The sequence below is a fragment of the Saccopteryx leptura genome, chromosome 2, assembly GCF_036850995.1.
Source record: "Saccopteryx leptura isolate mSacLep1 chromosome 2, mSacLep1_pri_phased_curated, whole genome shotgun sequence".
NCBI lineage: Eukaryota > Metazoa > Chordata > Mammalia > Chiroptera > Emballonuridae > Saccopteryx > Saccopteryx leptura.
Genome location: NC_089504.1, coordinates 10,862,474 through 10,882,843, shown reverse-complemented (window position 1 = coordinate 10,882,843; position 20,370 = coordinate 10,862,474). Strand labels below are relative to the sequence as shown.

Sequence of the window (20,370 nt, the reverse complement as noted above, 5' to 3'; positions counted from 1 at the left end):
AAATCAATGGCATCAGTTTAAGAGAGGATGATGGGCGAGTCAAGCAGAAATATTCCACGGGCAGTTATTTAGGGGGCAATGGTAAAGGTGAGAGTGAAGGATTTGGGAGTCATCAACACATGGAAGCGTTCAAACCACGGCAAATACTCCAAGGAGGAAGGAGGTGTGTGGAGAAGCAGCAGCAGGAGGAAACCTGAGGAGAAGGGGAGGGGAGGGGAGGGGAGGGGAGGGGAGGGGAAGGGAGGGGAGGGGAGGGGAGGGGAGGGGAGGGCAGGGGAGGGAAAAGGTTAGGGGAAAAAAGTAGGATGACATGGTCAAAGAAGAAACAGGTAAAATATAAATCCCTGATTGTGAGAAAGAACAAAAGGATTTTGCAAAGAAAAGAGCACTGTTAAATGCAATGCAGATCAAAAGTGTGAGGAATAGGAAAAGGCTCTCAAAGATCACAACTGAGAACCATTTCAGGAACTGGTTAGAAAACACATCATCCTGAGCTAAAAATAGGTGTGTAGTAAAGAAATAAAATTCGTATTTTACTCAATAAATACGTACTACTCAACAATGGAGTAGTATTCTCCATTTAAGTGAGAGAGAAACATTTTGTAGGAAGAAGCAATAGATTTAAGCAGATGATTTTTTTTTTAACAAGAAGAGGTTCATATGCATTTAAAGAAGATAAACATAAGAAAGAAGGCTTGTAAGAATGAACTGTAATCCAGATATACTTTCAAAATAAAAAATTTGCATGAAAAGTAAAAAAAGCTAAACATTTTTAAAACTTTTCTTCTGTACTTTATTTTTATGAAGAAAAAGATAAAGTTATTTGCCTAGGGTCAGAAAAGTGAAGTGATTCACCCAAGGTCGTATAGTAAATCAGCCAGAGACGGAGCTCAGTTTTAACCTTACTACTTTTCCAAGCCGGACTTCCCATTACACCAGACTACCTTCTGTGGGGGTGGGGTGCAGGAAGAGAAGGGCGGCATGAGTCAAAAGGGAGCCTCAGTACTGCTGCTGCTTTTTTAAAGCTAAAGAAACAACATGAGTCACAAGAAAATCTGTGAAAACAAAGAACTAGAGGTATTCTTACCACCCAGTGAGTGAGCACCAAGTACTTTCATATTAGTGACCAGTTCTACTTTAATTTGGTTAAATACAGAAGAAAGTCTGAAACCAAAACACCTCTTACTCTCATACCTGGACTCAGTCCCACTGTTAACAAAAATACCTCCCCCACCCCCAAGAACAGCATTTTATCCATTCCAAGGGCTCAGGTTACATGAATTACATTTGGAAACTGATTTTTATCAAAACCTGCTTTTCAGACTGTGATGAAGGCCAGATTTAGGAAATGGAGAGTATAGCTGCTCACTCGACCAAAATTATTCTGACATTTAAGGCAATGTCAACTTGCCTGTCTAAAGAATATTTAAAACAAAGGGTTTTAACTGTTTCAACTGGATTACTGGTTCCAACTCCCTGATCAGATACACATCACATCCTAAGTACTGGCTCCACTCAGTTTCACAGGTTGCCACCATCTGAATGAAGGTGAAGGCTGCAGGTAGTATAGCAGAATTGAAATCAGAAATAGGTACCCTCAAAATTTCATTTTGCCAACACAGAATTTAAACAGAAGTAAATAAAAATCATAGGACTTCTTCTCTACTCAAAAACTTCTCCACTACACATACCACTATAAAAATCCATTTACAGAGGATACACATGAGTTCCTCAGGGGACATGACATTTCTAAAAAATGATATCAGTCAGTCTGACCTGTGGCGACGCAGAGGATAAAGCACTGACCTGGAATGCTAAGGTCCCCGGTTTGAAACCCCAGGCTTGCCTGGTCAAGGCACATACCAGAAGCAACTACTACAAGTTGATGCTTCCTGCTCCACTTGTACCCTGGCTCTTTTCTCTCTCTTTCAAATCAATTAATCAACAAATAAATGAAAATAAAAAATGACATCAGTCAAATGGAAACAAGTGAGCAAATTACAAGACTAGTGTGAATTGAATGGGAGTTATCTTACAGGTCCCTGAATAAGAGATGAAAAAAAGACAAAAGAATATGTTCCCATCATTAACTGCTTAAGCCTGGAAACAAAGATTAAAGGTTCACAAATTACAATTAGCTGAAGCCACATGAAATGAATCCAGGAAAAATGCTACCCCCTCACTGAACGAACAGGTGGGGGCAAGAAAATACAAATTCAGACTTCAGTCCCTAGTTCCTTCCTCTTATATGTAGGTCTCTTGAATTAAGAATCAAGTTTCTCTTTGTGATGAAAAGTTTTCCTATTCATGCAGTTGGAGGAAAGAACCTGCAAATCTGCAGTCTCTCCTATTTGGATTGTTACTTGGAATAGGAAAAAGACTTGATTCAGTCTGAGGAGTCTTCTTTATAAAAAACAAACAAACCTATTTAATCATTAATAGAGTGCTTGGCCCACATGCTACAGTTCTAAACAAGACGTATTCTTGAAGTTGGAAGTATTAAGTACACACTGACTCACTAATAATTACTACTTCTTGCTTCAACCATCCCCTGACATTATTCATTTATTCACTGATAACTATTTGAGGGCTCCCCCATGCCCTTCCTGTACCTCACAATACTGGTAAGGATTCAGCTAGGCTTTCTGATCTCAGGCTGGTCATTTTTCTATATATCAAAAAAGTAAAATAGTAAGTAGAGCAATTTCTTAATACCAAAATTTATTTTTTATTTTTTAGCTATTTTTATAGCTATACTTTTTTTGCCCCAGTTTTGAGACATAATTGATATACAGCATCAATATGTTGCTCCATCTATCCATGTATTCATTGGTTGGTTTTTGCAAGTGCCCTGACCCAGGATCGAACCTGCCACCTTGGTGTATCAGGACAGCACTCCAACCAACTGAACTACCTAGCCAGGGCCCAACTGTCATAATCTTGTGTTTCCATCATCAGATACTAATTAGAAGCTGATGTGGCTACTGAAGCTTTCAATGTTATTATACTACTGACTTTGATGATTGATGTTCTTGTTATGTATCTTAGTCATTTGTGATTTCTCTGATTACTGTTTTAGAATATGAAGTCATTAAATTTCAAAGCCAGAGAAGCCTTAAAAAATAACACTTCCTCATCCTCACTTGACAGATGAAAAAGCTGAGGGTAGAGAACTAAAGTAACTCAACATATCTGCGTAAGTCACCTCTACATTACAGTTGCCTCTGAATTTCATTTGGCCTATAAATGACCTATGTGTCTATAATACTCAATGGGTTGCTTATTGGGGATCACATAGATTTGCATACCCAACTCTATTCTAGTAAACTGATGACTGTAGAACTTGGGCATACTGTGGATTCATCATGAGTACCAAGTTGTTCAAGGCAACTCTCTGAAATTTTAATATTAGAACATAACATAGATGGGCCCTCAGAATCTCTACATAGTTTTCACATTGAAATCCTTAAAATATACTGTCACGTGCCACTTCAAAACAGAGATACACTGCTCAGAAATGTGTCACTAGGTGATTTCGTCATTGTGTGAACATCAGAGTAGACTTACACACACCCAAATGGTCAATTATACCACACACCTACACTGTATGGCATGGTCCACTGCTCCTAGGCTACATAGCCTATACAACATGTACTATACAAACAAGAGATGAAATCAGCCTGACCAGGCGGTGGCGCAGTGGATAGAGCGTCAAACTGGGATGCTGAAGGACCTGGGTTTGAGATCCCGAGGTCGCCAGCTTGAGCGTGGGCTCATCTGGTTTGAGCAAAAGCTCACCAGCTTGGACCCAAGGTCGCTGGCTCAAGCAAGGGATTACTCGGTTTGCTGAAGGCCCGCAGTCAAGGCACATATGAGAAAGCAATCAATGAACAACTAAGGTGTCACAAGGCGCAATGAAAACTAATGATTGATGCTTCTCATCTCTCCATTCTTGTCTGTCCCTGTCAATCCCTCTCTCTGACTCTCTCTGTGTCTCTGTAAAAAATAAATAAATAAATAAAAAAAATTTATTGAAGAGATGAAATCAAGCACAAGAAAAAAAGAAGCAATCAAGAGATGTGGTAAACACGAGATGTATGCGGCTGCTGCCACAGTAACACAGCATATTGTTTTACAGCAAAAATTTTTTTATAAAATAATAAAAAGTACAGTATAGTAAATACATAAACCAGTGACATCATTATTTACTATCACCGTCAAGTATTAGGTACTCTACATGATTGTATGTGCTATACTTTTTTTTTTTTTTAAATAACAAAAGGCTTTATTGAGTACAGAGCACGCATCCCACCCGGCAAGGTTCCCTGGCCCCGAAGAAAGATGGAGGCCAGGGAAGTCGCAACGATTAATGTGCTATACTTTTACGACTGGCAGCACAGGATTTTTTACACCGGCATCACTACAAAAGTATAATCCATTGCACCATAATGTTTTAATGTCCATGACATCACTACACGAGAATTTTTCAACTCCATCATAATCTTATGGAAAGACCATCCATCACATATGCAATCCATCACTGACCAGAATGTTATTAGGCGCATGACTATATATGTGAACTCTACGTGGACTAGCATTTTTTCTATCCTGATCACTGCTACCCATAGAGTCTTATAAAGTGAAAAAACTTGGGAATGTTTACTAGATGAATGAAAGAAACTGGACAAGCATTTGAATTCTCCCCTTTCTAAAACATTTTTCTCCCTTGGCTTCCAGGATACCACTCTCTGGGTTTTTTTGTTTGTTTGTTTTGTTTTATTTTTGACAGAGTGAGTCAGGGACAGACAGGAAGGGAGAGTGATGAGAAGCATCAATTCTTTATTGCGGCACCTTAGTTGTTCATCAATTGCTTCATATGTGCCTTGACTGGGGAGCTACAGCAGAGTAGTGACCCCTTGCTCAAGCCAGCAACCCTGTGCTCAAGCTGGTGAGCCCGTGCTCAAGCCGGCGACCTTGGGGTTTCAAACCTGGGTACTCCGCTTCCCAGTCCAATGCTCTATCCACTGTGCCACCGCCTGGTCAGGCTCACTCTCTGGGTTTGGCTACTTTCTCTCAAACCACCAGTTTCTCAACCTCTTTTATTAAGTACTCTTTGGAATTCCTGAATGTTACCATATCCTCAGGGGTTAGTCCCTGGGCCTCTTTTCTACCAATATTCTCTCTTTAGATGGCTTTGGCCTTCTACCTATATTGTGATAATTCAATGAAGTATACTTTTTTTTTAATGTTTATTTTATTGATTTTAGAGAGAGAAATGTGGAGGTAGAGAGGGAGGGAGGGAGGGAGGGAGGGAGGGAGGGAGAGAGAGAGAGAGAGAGAGAGAGGAACATCAATCTGTTTCTTTATGTGCCCTGACCAGGGATCCAACCAGCAACCTATGAGCTTCCAGGTGATGCTCTAACCAATTGAGCTATCCGGCCAGGGTCGGAGTATATGTTTAACCAAAATCTCTCTTGAGCTCCCTATTTAACATTCCATTTGGCTTTTTCTTTTTTTTTAATTGAGAGGTGAGGAGGCAGAAAGACAGACTCCCACATGCGCCTAGGCCAGGATTCACCCGGTAAGCCCCCTACTGGGCAATGCTCTGCCCATCTGTAGTTGTCGCTCTGTTACTCAGCAACCAACCTATTTTAGTGCCTGAGGTGAGGCCATGGAGCTATCTTCAGAGCTTGGGGCCAACTCACTTGAACTATTCGAGCTATGGCTGTAGAAGGGGAAAAGAGAGAGAGAGAGAGAAAGAAAGAGAAGGGGGAATCAAACCTGGGACTTCCACACGCTGGGCTGATGCTCTACCACTGAGCAAACCTGCCAGGGCTCCATTTGGTTTTCTAACAGGCATCTCAAACTTAGCAAAGTCAAACATAATTCTATATTCTACTCCTATTTCCTATATCAACATGTTTCTTGGATAACTTTTCCCCATCTTACTAACTGAAACCAATATTCATTAGTTGTTCAAATCTAGGAGTCATTCCTAAATCCCTTTATCCAAACTATCAGCAAACCCTATCAACTCAAAACAGATCTCAAATTTACTTTTTTTTTTTTTTGACAGTCAGAAAGAGAGTCAGGGACAGATAGACAGGTAAGAAGGGAGAGAGATGAGAAGCATTAATTCTTTTTTTTTTTTTTTTTTTTTTTTTATTTTTCCGAAGCTAGAAACAGGGAGAGACAGACTCCCGCATGCGCCTGACCGGGATCCACCCGGCACGCCCACCAGGGGGCGACACTCTGCCCACCAGGGGGCGATGCTCTGCCCCTCTGGGGCGTCGCTCTGCCGCGACCAGAGCCACTCTAGCGCCTGGGGCAGAGGCCAAGGAGCCATCCCCAGCGCCCAGGCCATCTTTGCTCCAATGGAGCCTCGGCTGCAGGAGAGGAAGAGAGACAGAGAGGAAGGAGAGGGGGAGGGGTGGAGAAGCAGATGGGCGCTTCTCCTGTGTGCCCTGGCCGGGAATCAAACCCAGGACTTCTGCACGCCAGGCTGACGCTCTACCACTGAGCCAACCGGCCAAGGCCGAGAAGCATTAATTCTTTGTTGCAGCTTAGTTGTTCATTGATTGCTTTCTCATATGTGCCTCGATGTGGGGGGGGGCTACAGCAGAGCTAGTGATCCCCTGCTTAATCCAGCGACCTTGGGCCAAGCCAGCAACCATGGGATCATATCTAGGATCCCACACTCAAGCCAGCGACCCCGCGCTCAAGCTGGTGAGCCCACGTTCAAGCTGGCGACCTCGAAGTTTTGAACCTGGGTTCTCCGCACCCCAGTCCAAAGTTCTATCCACTGTGCCACCGCCTGGTCAGGCTCAAATCTACTCTTTATCTCTATTACTACTAGCCCTACTTTAAGTTACCATCATCTCTCCACTGGATGATTGGTTCTGTCTTCTTCTCCTAAGCTCCCTACAATCAATTTTTCAATCCATTCTGTTAATGCAGTTGTGGGGAAGAAGATCTCTAAAAATTCTGCTGCTCAAAGCACTAATTACTTCCTCTTGTACCTGAAATAAAATCTGTGGCCTATCTACATGTAGCCCTGTATGACCAGGCCCTAGCCTCATTCTTTGACCTCCTCTAATTCTACCCTTCCTCTGCTCACTCTGCCAGAGGGAATCCTTTCTTACTGTCAAAGAGCAATTTTTAACCAAGTAAAGGATTACAAAGGACTAAATCACAATACATCAGTTCAGTTGTTTAACATTTCTAAATCTCATACAGCACTGTGAAACTGAGAAGACTCCCTGTGTCATCAAGCATAGGTTGACTAGTAAAAGAAAAAGGCTGAGCGTTGTAAAAGGTTTGAGACAAACTACAATTTTAGAATCACCTGGCAATATTAAGCAAACCACTTCAATGACTAGAAACTGTATCCCTTTTCCATCTTCAGTCACTTAATTTTTATATAGAAAACTCGTCCAAAAAGGACCTGTATCCAGAAAACATAAAGAACTCTCAAACTTCAACATTAAAAAAAAATCCAGCCCTGGCCGGTTGGCTCAGCGGTAGAGCGTCGGCCTAGCGTGCGGAGGACCCGGGTTCGATTCCCGGCCAGGGCACACAGGAGAAGCGCCCATTTGCTTCTCCACCCCTCCGCCGCGCTTTCCTCTCTGTCTCTCTCTTCCCCTCCCACAGCCAAGGCTCCATTGGAGCAAAGATTGCCCGGGCGCTGGGGATGGCTCCTTGGCCTCTGCCCCAGGCGCTAGAGCGGCTCTGGTCGCAACATGGCGACGCCCAGGATGGGCAGAGCATTGCCCCCTGGTGGGCAGAGCGTTGCCCCATGGTGGGCGTGCCGGGTGGATCCCGGTCGGGCGCATGCGGGAGTCTGTCTGACTGTCTCTCCCTGTTTCCAGCTTCAGAAAAAAAAAAAAAAAAAAAAATCCAATTAAAAAATTTTTTTAAACTTGGACACTTCAACAAAGAGGATATGTGCCTGGCAAAGAAGCATATGAAAAGATGTTTAACATCATTAGCCATTAGAGAAATGAGATACCACTACATATTAGAATGGCTAAAATTTTAAAATGACAATACCAAGTGATAGTGAAGATGTAGGGCATTGCCAGTAAAAATGTAAAATGATGCAACCGCTATGGAAACAGTTTGGCAGATTCTTACAAAGTTAAACATATACTTACTTACCATCTGACCCATCAAGTCCCCCCCAGGAATCTACCATAGGAAAATGAAAACTTAGGTCCACACACAAACTTGTACATAAATGTTTATAGCAGCTCCAATCATATTCACCCCAAATTGGAAATAAACAAAATGTCCTTCAAGAGGTGAATGAATCAACAAACATACAATGGAATACTACTCATCAATTAAAAAAGAACTGTTGATGTATGTAACAATATGAATGAATCTCAAAGGCATTACAGTGAATGAAAGAAGTCAGTTTCAAAAGGTTATGTAATGTTTGATTCTATTCATATACCACTGTTAGAAAGATAAAATTACAGCAACAGAGAACAGATCAGAGATTTCTAAGGGGTTAGGGGTAAGATGAGGATATGACCACAAAGGGTTAATAAAACTGTTCTGTATATTTTAGTTATGGTTACACAAGTCTATATTAATAGAACTGCACCCTCGATTTTACTGTATGTTCATTTTAAAATGAAAGCATCTTATCCAACAACATTAATATAAACTTTGATCACTAGATTATCAACTATTTCACCAAGATCTAGGTAAAACTACAATGATTATTTCAAAAAACATATACAACTTGCCCTAGAAAACCAAAAGCAACTTTTAGTCTAAACTAGTGAAAAGGTCTGGGTAAGCCATTAAGACTCTATTTCTTCATTCATTTAGGAAAAAAACCCAACAGACTCCGCCTCAGTTTGGAACATTCCCCCAGAGCACATGTGGCCCCTAGGCAGAGTGTATAACCTACAATCATTTAAACAAGCCCTCTCCCTCTGGCAATTTGTAACAAGGTTAAGTAAAGCTATTGCAAGTTCTCCCTAAATCCAGCAATAGTGTCCAGGCCTCTAGCTCTGAGGCAGGCCTGTGTTCCTTTAGAGCAAAGTACACTAACCTCTTCAACATATTTGCAAGGGGAGGGCTCTCCTGCTCAACAGGGTAAGGGGCATCCATTCATAGACCAAAGCTCTCTCTCGGGCTTCCCTTTGCATCTATAACCTACCGATCTTTCTAATTTATGAACCCTATAACTTACCCCATACCCTGTCAGGTTGCTTTATACTGTATTGCCTTTATTTACATGCTGCTCCTTCTGCCTGGAAGATCCTTTCCCCCTTTACCAGCCTGACAAACATCAACCAATCTGTCATGGTGCCTTCCTAGTTACAGCCTAACCTGACAGCCCAAACAGAAACTAGCGCACACTCTGTACCCTCCAGGACTGCTAACACTGTGCCTCCAACACTTGTTTCACTTTCTACTTACCTCCCTGCAGGAGACTGTATGCCCCGTCTGTGTCCCTAATATACCCCAAGCCCAGAGTAACCACTAGTGAATGTCAGGTGAATAAATGAATAGTGTAGCTTCTCTACTTGCAAATCAAAGTACACAATTTATAAGGACTCTAAACCAGTGTTTTTCAACCACTGGTCCATAAACAGGTCCCCCAGAAATTTCATGCCGGTCTGTGAGAGTTAACCACCTTGATGTATGAAGATTACAGATGTATGAAGATCTCAGCTGAATTCACTTGTGCTCAGGGTAATTTCTCCCTTAGTGGTCCCCAAAATAATTCTCCTACTTTCACCAGTCCCCAAGTGTAAATAGGTTGAAAACCAGGCACCCTGTGCCAATGCTCAAAGCTCAGGACACAGCTCCCTAGATCCCTGCCCAGTTCTAAGGTCTTGTGAAAGAGAAATCAATTAGCATGCTTTAAGTGAAACCATATGTTTCGGGAGGGTGGAAAATGTAGCTGCCATAATGCCTTAACAAAAGGTGACTTTCTCCAGAATTCTGATCAGGTTTAGTAGAATGGGCCCATTAATGGAGATTCCCATCCTATTGATCAGTAAGTGCTTTTGTAACTACTTCCATGTATAAAAACAATGTTCAGAGTAAGTACTGGAGTCTCTCTGCATCCATCACTAAGACCACAAATTACAGAACTTAACCAATGCACATGAGCATTACCTTCTCACGGTTTTACTAATGTAGCCATCAGAACCCAAGGATTCTGCTTCCCTGAGGCACTGGATCAATACTTTCATAAAATTAGCACTCCTTCCCCACACTCCTCAAAACTCTCTAGACTTCATCCTTCTCTTCCTTTAGTATGACTAATGTTGTAGAAATAAAGAACAAAGAAACTAAATCTAAATATTTTCCACATAGGACATGAACTTTTCCTATGAAAGCTCCTCTATGGTGGGTAGTTTCTCTCTAGAATTAGAGTGTATCCGTGTGGCAAGGGTTTTAATGTATGTGACTCTGAAAGGCATGTGGGAATAGAGCAGAGGTGCGGAAGGAGAATTAATTTCTACACATTTTAAAAATAAACAACCCTAGAATCCTAACAGTACAGTGTGACGGTCAGTTTCTTACAGTACCATTTTAATACAGGATATGGTTAAAACAATGGCTGGCTGGACTATATCCAGTGACAGGGAAAGGCTCTGCGGCCATCGCCTCACCTCTACCCTGCCCTGATCAAATAAAAGAGATGAGGGTGGTAGATTTTCTTGTCAGCAGCAATTAACAACTATCTCACACCAAACTTAAAAAACAAAGACCATGACTGTACATGAGGGTCTGTGCATGCAAACATACTTTATAATACTGACACAGCCAAGATTTCAGGACCAGTGGCAAGCTTTTCATTTATACACTTCTCATTCCAAACTGACATGTGTGCACAAGTTTTGTGATTACATGGCCATGGTGATGGTGTTTACTTTTTTCTCTTTTTCAATGACCAGACAATTTTTTGTACAACAGTAAGACATTTTTTTTTAATTTTTTAAATTTTATTTATTCATTTTTAGAGAGGAGTGAGACAGAGGGAGAGAGAGGAGAGAGAGAGACAGAGAGAGAGAAGGGGGGAGGAGCTGGAAGCATCAACTCCCATATGTGCCTTGACCAGGCAAGCCCAGGGTTTCGAACTGGCAACCTCAGCATTTCCAGGTCGACACTTTATCCACTGCGCCACCACAGGTCAGGCCAGTAAGACTTTTAATAAGTTATCCATACCTTAGCTCCCCTGAAAAGCAAAGCTAGGCTGCTGTAGCCACTCCACTAAGGGCACATACTGAAACCTGACCAACAAAAATCTTTTTGCTAACAGTGAATAGGATCCTAACAGAGAAACAGAAATGATGTTTTTACAGTCTCTCCACACTACGTCAATTACAATCCAGGACTCTAATTTTACTATGTTAAAAAAAATTTGAATATTCTATTGTGCAACCATACATCAGAAGAGCAAAAATGGTTTCAGAAATGCCTGGCGACCTTGGCCAGTGGCTCAGTGGATAGAGCATTGGCCTAGCGTATGGACGTCCCCGGTTTGATTCCCAGTCCAGGCACACAGGAGAAGCAACCATCTACTTCTCTCCCACAGCCAGTGGCTTGATTGGTTCCAGTGTTGCCCTGGGCACTGAGGATAGCTCAGTTGGTCCAAGCGCCTCAGCCTCAGGTGCTAAAAAATAGCTTGGTTGATTTGAACATTAGCCCAAATGGGGCTGATGAGTGGATCCCAGTTGGGGTGCATGCTGGAGTCTCTCCTCCTTTCACTTAAAAAACAACAACAGCCTGACCAGGCAGCAGCACAGTGAATAGAGCATCGAACTGGGATGTGGAGGACCCAGGTTTGAGACCCCGAGGTCGCCAGTTTGAGCTCGGGCTCATCTGGTTTGAGCAAAGCTCACCAGCTTGGACCCAAGGTCGCTGGCTTGAGCAAGGGGTTACTCGGTCTGCTGAAGGCCCACAGTCAAGGCACATATGAGAAAGCAATCAATGAACAACAAAGGTGTCGCAACAAAAGAACTGATGATTGATGCTTCTCATCTCTCTTTGTTCCTGCCTGTCTGTCCCTATCTGTCCCTCTCTCTGACTCTCTCTGTCTCTGTAAAAACAAACAAATAAAAACAAAAACAAAAAACAAAAAAAACCACCACCAACAAAACCCCCCCAGAAATGCCTGGCAAACATAGCCTCTCAAAATGAAAACACATCCCGCTGCCAGCTTTGAAGAATGTTTTGGCAGCCAGATGTTCCTCCTTTTCCTGCAATTACTCTAAAAAAATCTGTTTTAAATAATAAATAGTACCTGCTAAGCAACTTTAAAATTATTTTTCCATCTTCATAGTTCAAAAGGGGAGCTGCAGTTCAGAAGAAGAATTATGTCTGATTCACCTATGTTCCCAGGGCGTAGAACACAGTAAATGCTCAATTAATGTTGGCTACATAAATTATACTTTTTTTTGGTAACACAAACAGAAAGAGGGACAGATAGGGACAAACAGGCAGGAAGGAGAGAGATAAGAAGCATCAATTCTTTGTTGTTCATTGATTGCTTTCTCATATGTGCCTTGACGGGGGAGGGGGGCAGGGGGGGGGGCTACAGCAGACTGAGTGACTCCTTGCTCAAGTCAGCGACCTTGGGCTCAAACTGGTGAGTCTTGCTCAAACCAGATGAGCCTGTGCTCAAGCTGGCGACCTCAAGGTGTCAAACCTGGGTCCTCTGCATCCCAGTCCAATGCCCTATCCACTGTACCACCGCCTGGTCAGGCTAAATTATACTTTTATACACAAAGATCAGAATAATTAGCCATTGATATAATCTCTGAACCTGCACAAGGCAGGGAGGCTGAAGACTCGAAAGGTAAGCAGAGCAATGATTAGCATGCCAACAATATTTCCACCTTTACCCCTTCACGGTAAAGCTTCTGAGAAGGGGCTGTTAAGCAGGCAATTATCTTGGTTTCCCTCCCAAAACACGTGGAAGGAGATATGAATAACATAATTATCCTTTTCTGATTCTGATTGAATCCGTGTGCTCACTTATAGCCCATTCTCTCTCCTTTTTCACCCACCCAACACAATTGTAAAAGGGCCTCTTAGGGGCAAAACCACAAATTTAGCAGGGACCCACTAATTATTTTCATTAGCCACAGAACAGCATAACAATTCCTGGCAGGAGACAGCTCAAGCAGCTCTCCCCACTAGTTGTACAGCATTTTCAGGATAAACTTCTAAAGGGCCCATCCCTGATTACTGCCCACTAGATAGAGAGACATCATTCCCTGGGCACTTTACTACTTGATATATCAACAGCACCAGCCACAAGCTCACCCAAGAATCCTCTTCTTTCTAATCTCCCTACATTTACTACTCTTTAAAATGCTTTTCAATTTCAAGCCATGTAAGCATGTGTTAGGCACTGTGACAGAGGTTCTCTTATTTAATTCCTACAGTAACCCTGAGAGATTGGTATTACTATCCCCTAATGTACACATTAGGAAATTGAGGCTCACAGAGGTCAAGTGACTTGGTCAAGTGACAGAGTCAGGCCGCTCAGGTTCTTTCCTTAACACTGGGAATCCTGTAGCCAAGTTTTTATGAGCCATCTGGGCAGCAGGGGACAAGTCTTGACCACACAGCCCAAGGAATCTGCTCAGAGGCCTTGGGAGCAGCAGCACAGTTTATTTCTGGTTTGGTTTGGTTGGGCTTGAATGGCTTAAAATCCTATAGGAATTCTGACTGGCCCCAGTGACAGGCCAACAAGGCCCACCAGCCCATAGACTCCTGACCTTCCATGCTTCTCATCCTAATTAATGCAAGGTCCTTGGATCACAGTGTGAGTATCAAGACCCTGTTAGAGTTAGCAATGACCTTTACATCTATCAGGCTTTTCAAAATATGTAAAACAGCTGTGCATCGGGAACACCCCCAAACTGTCAACCTTGAAATATGAGTTAGATGCATTTTCCCTAATTATGGTATTTTTACCAGGTCTTTGGAAAATGATTTTATGTGTCTAAAAAAATATTAGAAGAGTGGCTAGTTTTTCAATTTCCTAAGCAATCCACTGAAGCATGTAAAAAGAAGATGCTTACAAATGAACTGGTTTCCTTGGCTTGAAAAGAGACCCCAGTGGCAGGGAAAAGAGAATGGTCTGAAAAAGTCAGGGGAAGGGAGAATGTTTGGCTTCCTTACTTGTGCCTCTGATATCCTTTTGTTCTCCCACCTCATTGTATGAAGAATGCTAAATCAAACATGATTGCAGTGATGTTTGTGTGTGAAAATGACAAAAGCAATGGGCTAAAATCCCAACCTCATCTTGAACCCTGAAGACTTTTATGGCTTTTCCTTCACTAGGCCCTCCCCCTAAAGCACACTAAAGACCACATTGTTCAAAAGGGTCATGGTAGGTTTCATACTCCACTTTAATACAATGTAAATGGTGACTGAACTTCCAAGTTTTGTCAGTAATATTTGTATCCCTCTGGAAAATGCCCATTGAAAGAACTCCTTTAGTTTAAATATTAATGAAGAATTATAATATGTCAGAGAGGCAAAAACAATGGTATTATGGGGCCACTGTTTGTGGTAATTTGATTTTCTTTGTATACATCATTTTTCCCAAGAAAAGGAGTATAGGTTTGAGATGAGTTAAAAATACCCACATGATCTTGGGATGTGTCTAAGTATTCTCTTGAGCCTCAAAACTGTCCAAAAGAGTACGTCAGGTCTCCACCCAAGAAGCATAAAATGGAAAGAAAAAAGAAGCAGCAGTAGCATAAAATGAATTAAACCTAGGGCTCATTTCAACCGTAGGTCTCTCTCCCTTATTCCATTTGTCTGTTTGTAAGTCACACCATGCCCCCCACCCCGCCACTGCCAATTTATTTATGCATTTATTCCTGGAAGATTCAAATTGGGAGAAGGATATTAGATGCTCTTTATAATTCCATTTTCCACAGCTGTTACCATCAGTTGTCACCAATACTTTGGGGGTTTAGTGGAAGAGAAGCAGCAATGACTCCATTACTCTTTCCAACTGCCATAAAGAATTTGCATCATAAAAGTATCTACTGAATTACTGCCTTAGTCTGCTGAAAACGGATACAGTAGAACAGGAATGTTACAGTTGGGCTTGGGAAAGGGGAATTTGAAATATGAAAATCTGGGCTGGAGTAAAAGAACAACTTTCTTGGTAACGCTTTTAAAAATCTTAATTTCATTGGTGGAACTGCTCACTTTCCCAAGCTCTGGTATCTCTGTTTAACACAAATATAATATGCATTAAATGTGGCATGATATCACAACTTAAATGCATTTAAAAATAAGACCTATGATTTTTGTATATTTCTTGGCTACAAGTCTGGTTTAAATTATCTCAAAATAACACACCAGGAGCATCTGTTTAGCTCAGCTGAACTTTCAAGAGCCAATACCAGCTGTTAGGGGAGGGATTTCAAACATGTGTTGCTCAAATCCTAACCAAAATTTGTTTTTCATTCCCTTTATGGTGCCTCCAACACCAATATGGTAAAGCAAACATTAGAATAAAAAAGAAAGAAGGAAAGCAAAAAAAAGAGAGAGAGGGAAGGAAAGAAGGAAGGATTTAGGAAGGAAGGAAGGAAGGAAGGAGGAAGGAAGGAAGGAAGGAAGGAAGGAAGGAAGGAAGGAAGGAAGGAAGGGAGGGAGGGAGGGAGGGAGGGAGGGAGGGAAAGAAGAAAAGAAAGAGGGAGGGAAAGAAAGAAAAGAAAAGGAGAAAGAAAGAAAGAAAGAAAGAGAGAGAGAGAGAGGAGAGAGAGAGAGAGAAAGAAAGAAAGAAAGAAAGAAGAGATAGAGAAAGAAAGAAAAAGAAAGAAAGAAAGAAAGAAAGAGAAAAAAAAAAGAAAAAAAGGATTACTCGATTACTTAATGCTTTGATGCATAGACTAAGGACCAAAATGATCACCCTCCCCAATTCAATACAGTATTAGCAAGAGGACAAAAGGCATTTAAAAATCAATTTGGAGTTATTTCAGGTGGGGATTGCCTGATTCTAGCAAGTTGAGAAATGAGACTATTTCCAACATTAAAAGGGCATTCTTAAGTATTGTTTCTCTTTAAGAGCCATCTGATTTTCACTGGGAATTCATCTGGTGGCATTGTTTCGGTTTTAGGTGTCTGTCCTGCCAGGCAGGGGCTGTGCACAAGGGCTGCATCTATCTTGAAGTGTGCACAATGGCCTCTCTTGCGGCTCGCTCTCTGTTATTGATCCTTACAGATGCTCCAAGGCCCTTCCCCCACCTTTCTCCAAATCCCAACCCCCCATTCTGAAAGATAGCTTAAGAAATAAGACTTCCTGCCTAGCGACTGGCAGGGCTGAAAGACCAGATTGTATGACTCCACAGATCAGGCCTGCCACAGTGAAAGCTTGAATAGAGTTAACCCTCTGTGAACTAAAACAAAACATTTGTATGCCCAGCTGTGACAAAGGTTAATTTAAATGGACAAGGGCCCAATATCTAAAACCAAGCAACGCTTTTTACAGTAGCCATTTTCACTGGTCTCTTTTGTAAGTAGTTTGATTTTACTTTTTAAGTTTCCAGAGACCTCCTTCAGCTGGGATTAATTCATTTTGCTTTACTAGAAATTCTGTTAAGAAAGATTCCGGTGAAAATCTAAAAATTCGCTTCCTTGTTTTATAAAAGTTCTTGTTTTAGTACCATAAGTTATTTTTTCTGCCATTGGACAGCTAAGAAAAATCAACGTTTCAATCCTTAATTAAATAAGCATTGAGGGAGAACTTTCTGTTCAAACCTTTTTTCTCTTTCAGAACTTGAGGACCGTGTATCACTAAGAGATTCAAGCTGGCTGGGGAAAAAAGCCAAATCCTCCAGAGCTGCCGCTTCCAAGCTCAAGTAACCATTGCTCTGGTATCTCTGCTAACCCTAAACTCCATTCCTCTGGGGCCAGAGCAAATCTCCCTTCTTAAACTGCTCCTTTCTGGAAAAGCTGGTATATCCAGAATCATTTAACAAAGAATTTCTGTGTGAATTGGGGAAAGGAGAGAGGCTGTTTGAGATTAAAAAAAAAATAAACAAACAAACAGGTCTTGCATGTAATTGATAATTTCTGCAAACTTTGTTGTTTTCACTACTTTACAATAAAAACCAATTCTGGCATATTAAGAACATGTAAGGGAGTATTACTATAAAGTGTCACTATAAATAAGAATGTTAGGAGAAGGGTCCCGTCCCACATCCCTGGTTTGGGCATCCATCCTGAGTGAGACTGAAGCTGCAAAGCTGTCTGTGGCAGATGTTAGCCATGCTGCAAGGGGCTGGGAAGCTTTCCCAGGATGAGCAATTTCATAGGTTAATGCCCTAGAAATTTACCAACTTCCTCAGAGTATGCTACTCTTCTGGCTACAGCTCAGCAGTGCTTGCCTGTAAGAAACCAAACTCTGGGCAAATTCTTAAGGCTCCGTACTTGATAAACACAGCAACAAAAACAGCACATTTTTAATACTAAGATTCATTTTTAGCTGTGTACGACTTTCCTGCCTCTCCCCAAACGGTTTGGGGCACTAGCACACAAGTGGGAGCCTATCTCCAAGTATATGAATTGCAACACTAACTAGGGGCTATTAATGAAAGAGAAAGAGAGAATATTTAACCATTTTAAGAACAACCTACTTAAAAACAAATTAGCAATGGCTTAATCTTATGCCCCAAACTGTCAAGTATCTAAATTACCCAAAGGGAATAAAGTTACCTTATCAATCGCCTCATGATCCCAGCACTATCTATAATTAACAGTACTAAATAAGGCTTTGGCAGATGGGGTGACCTGGATTAAAGAATTTAAAATATAAACAAATTCTGTCAAGACGTAAACAGAACAATTCTTTTAAAATGCAAACTTTACTTAAGGACTGTGATGTAAAATAAAGTTTAAAATTTTTTTTCAAGTCACTAAAAATTTAAGTTGTCTTTCCTTTTACTCTGCGTTTTCTCTTAAAAACATCAACCACAACAATCAATTCAATTGTTTCTCTCGACTTTCTCTATTCCAAAACGTTTACAGCCAGTTGCTCTGTACATGAAAATTTGTTGGCTGAATTCTGCCAAAACACAAAAGAGGAGTGGACTGCCTCCCTCCTCCCCCAAGGCTACTATTTGCTTTAAACCTTCAAAGAAAATTTCTAAACGGTAGATTTGGCCCCAGTCTTAAACAGTCAGTTCCCTTACCTTCCCATGTCTCCATTTCATGCTTCTGGGAGTTTGTTGAGAAGTTCTATTGCAGCCATGAAGAAACAGATTACAGAACAAGTCCAGCTTGATGACCACCCTTCCGACACTTGGCCAATTTCTCTCTCTTAACAGGGACTACAACAGTCATCCTCACAGGTCAGTTTACAAACCGGTCATGTGATTAGAAAGTTCAGGCGCTAAGGTCACAACGTGTATGGAGTTCGTTTATTACCAAAGGTTATCTAAGTGGAACTGATGGACTTATTTTCTTTAGTTAACAATACTGCCTAGCATGTCTCTATGAAAACTATAATGGAAACATTTAAGGAGAAATACTCCTCTGATGTTCTTTAAACTGAGATTCTAAAATTAAAAGGGAATGTTTTAGAAGGACCTGGTTTTCATTTAATTTTTTAAAATTCTAATATGCGGGATTTTTCTTCCCCTTCTTTTTTTCAAGAGCTATTCTATACTCCGGATTAGAACATTTGAGTTGAAACCTTTGACACAAGCAAAAGACAAACAAAAATTCCATGTTATGCATGTTTGGAGGGGGTTGGGGGGAGGAGTGGGATTCCCTGCCTTTTGTCATTGTAATAAACAATGACAAGGCAAATTTTCCTGAGCAAATTACAACACGGAGCTCTGAGTTATTTGCAGGGTTCACTTTAACTTTGGTCCTTAATTTCCATGCCCTGGTTATATACACTAGTCTGAAAGAATGGGGAGAAAGGAAACTAGGTCTGCAGAATCTTTTAGAAAGCAAAGGTTAGAAATTCCATCCCCTGCCCCCAGCCAAATTCTTAAATCTTTGAGTAAGCTTCCTGCTTCATTCCTTTAAAACTCCTAAGATCTTAAGCAATTGTTAAGCTATGTCTCCCTGCTTTGTGAACCACACCAGTAATGCATGGCAGAGTGCGTTATACCAGGTGTGCACGTCCACCGTTCAAACCCTGCCACAGAGCTGCAATGCTGACACATCTGTGTCATACGCTAACAACACCTGATGCCAAACATCCAGCAATCCACTCAAATATCCGAACCCAATAAGAGGGAAAGTTCCACCGAATTGGTGGGATAGCCCCAAAACAGAATGACTCCTGTAGATAATTGCTTTTTAAATGCACAAAGTGTTTCATCCTATGAAATCTCCCTTTCACTCTAGCCTTGAGAATAACTTAAAAGCCAGGTACTTTTTACAGCAGTGTTCCAGAAAAAAAGAGACTCTTCTTGGGGTGGAAGTGGAATCTGTCCCTTGGCAGCCATGTAACTTAAATATTGCTTCCACTGTTACTATAGGGCATTTCCAACCCATAGAGAGCATTAGGGTGATCTTACAGAGCAGGACTTATAAAAGTGACCATGATTTACAGAAGGAGAAAAGGCTATAATTTACCTGCCTAAAAATAAATATTCTGCCACTGCCATTATAAGTCTCACCCCAAACACCAACACATCAACCAGCTTTTCCTACTCCCATCCCACTCACCCTACCCATTCAAAAGATTACTGTATGTATTTTCTTCTCAATCCCTGTGGAACTTTTTAAAAAATGTTTTATTTTATTGATTTTAGAGACAGAGGAAGAGAGGAAGGAGAGAGAAGGAGAGAGGAGGAGAGAGGAGGCGGGGGGGGGGGGGGGCACATCGATCTGTTCCTGTATGTGCCCTGACCAAGGATCGAACTGGCAACCTCTGAGCTTCAGGAAGATGCTCTCTCTAACCAACTGAGCTATCTAGTCAGGGCTGTGGAACTTTTTGTTTGTAAGTCTTCAATCATTCTTTTTTTAAAATTTATTTATGGGGGAGTGGGGAGGGAAAGAGAGGGAAAGAGAGAGAGAGAGAGAGAAGCATTAACACATAGTTGCTTCACTTTAGCTGTTCATTGATGGCTTCTCATATGTGCCTTGACTGGGAGGTTTAAGCTGAGCCAGTGAGCCCTTCCTTGCTCAAGCCAGCAACCTTGGGACCACATAGATCAGGGGTCCCCAAACTTTTTACACAGGGGGCCAGTTCACTATCCCTCAGATTGTTGGAGGGCCTGGACTATAAAAAAACTATGAACAAATCCCTATGCACACTACACATATCTTATTTTAAAGTAAAAAAACAAAATGGGAACGAATACAATATTTAAAATAGAGAACAAGTAAATTTAAATCAACAAACTGACC

At 41.4% G+C, this 20,370-nt stretch overlaps 1 protein-coding gene across 3 annotated transcripts in view; it reads right to left on the bottom strand.

Moving 5' to 3' along the window:
• NR6A1 (nuclear receptor subfamily 6 group A member 1) overlaps positions 1–20,370 on the bottom strand; it is a 224,560-nt gene that overhangs the window by 35,408 nt on the left and 168,782 nt on the right. The window contains exon 1 of one of the 3 annotated variants that reach the window (XM_066367185.1): positions 18,195–18,313. The exons of the other annotated variants lie outside the window; for them this stretch is intronic. Within the exon in view, the coding sequence (XP_066223282.1) occupies positions 18,195–18,210 (16 nt within the window). The 5' untranslated portion in view covers positions 18,211–18,313. Of the gene's footprint in view, positions 1–18,194; positions 18,314–20,370 lie in introns of those variants that run through there. 3 annotated transcript variants of the gene reach the window in all.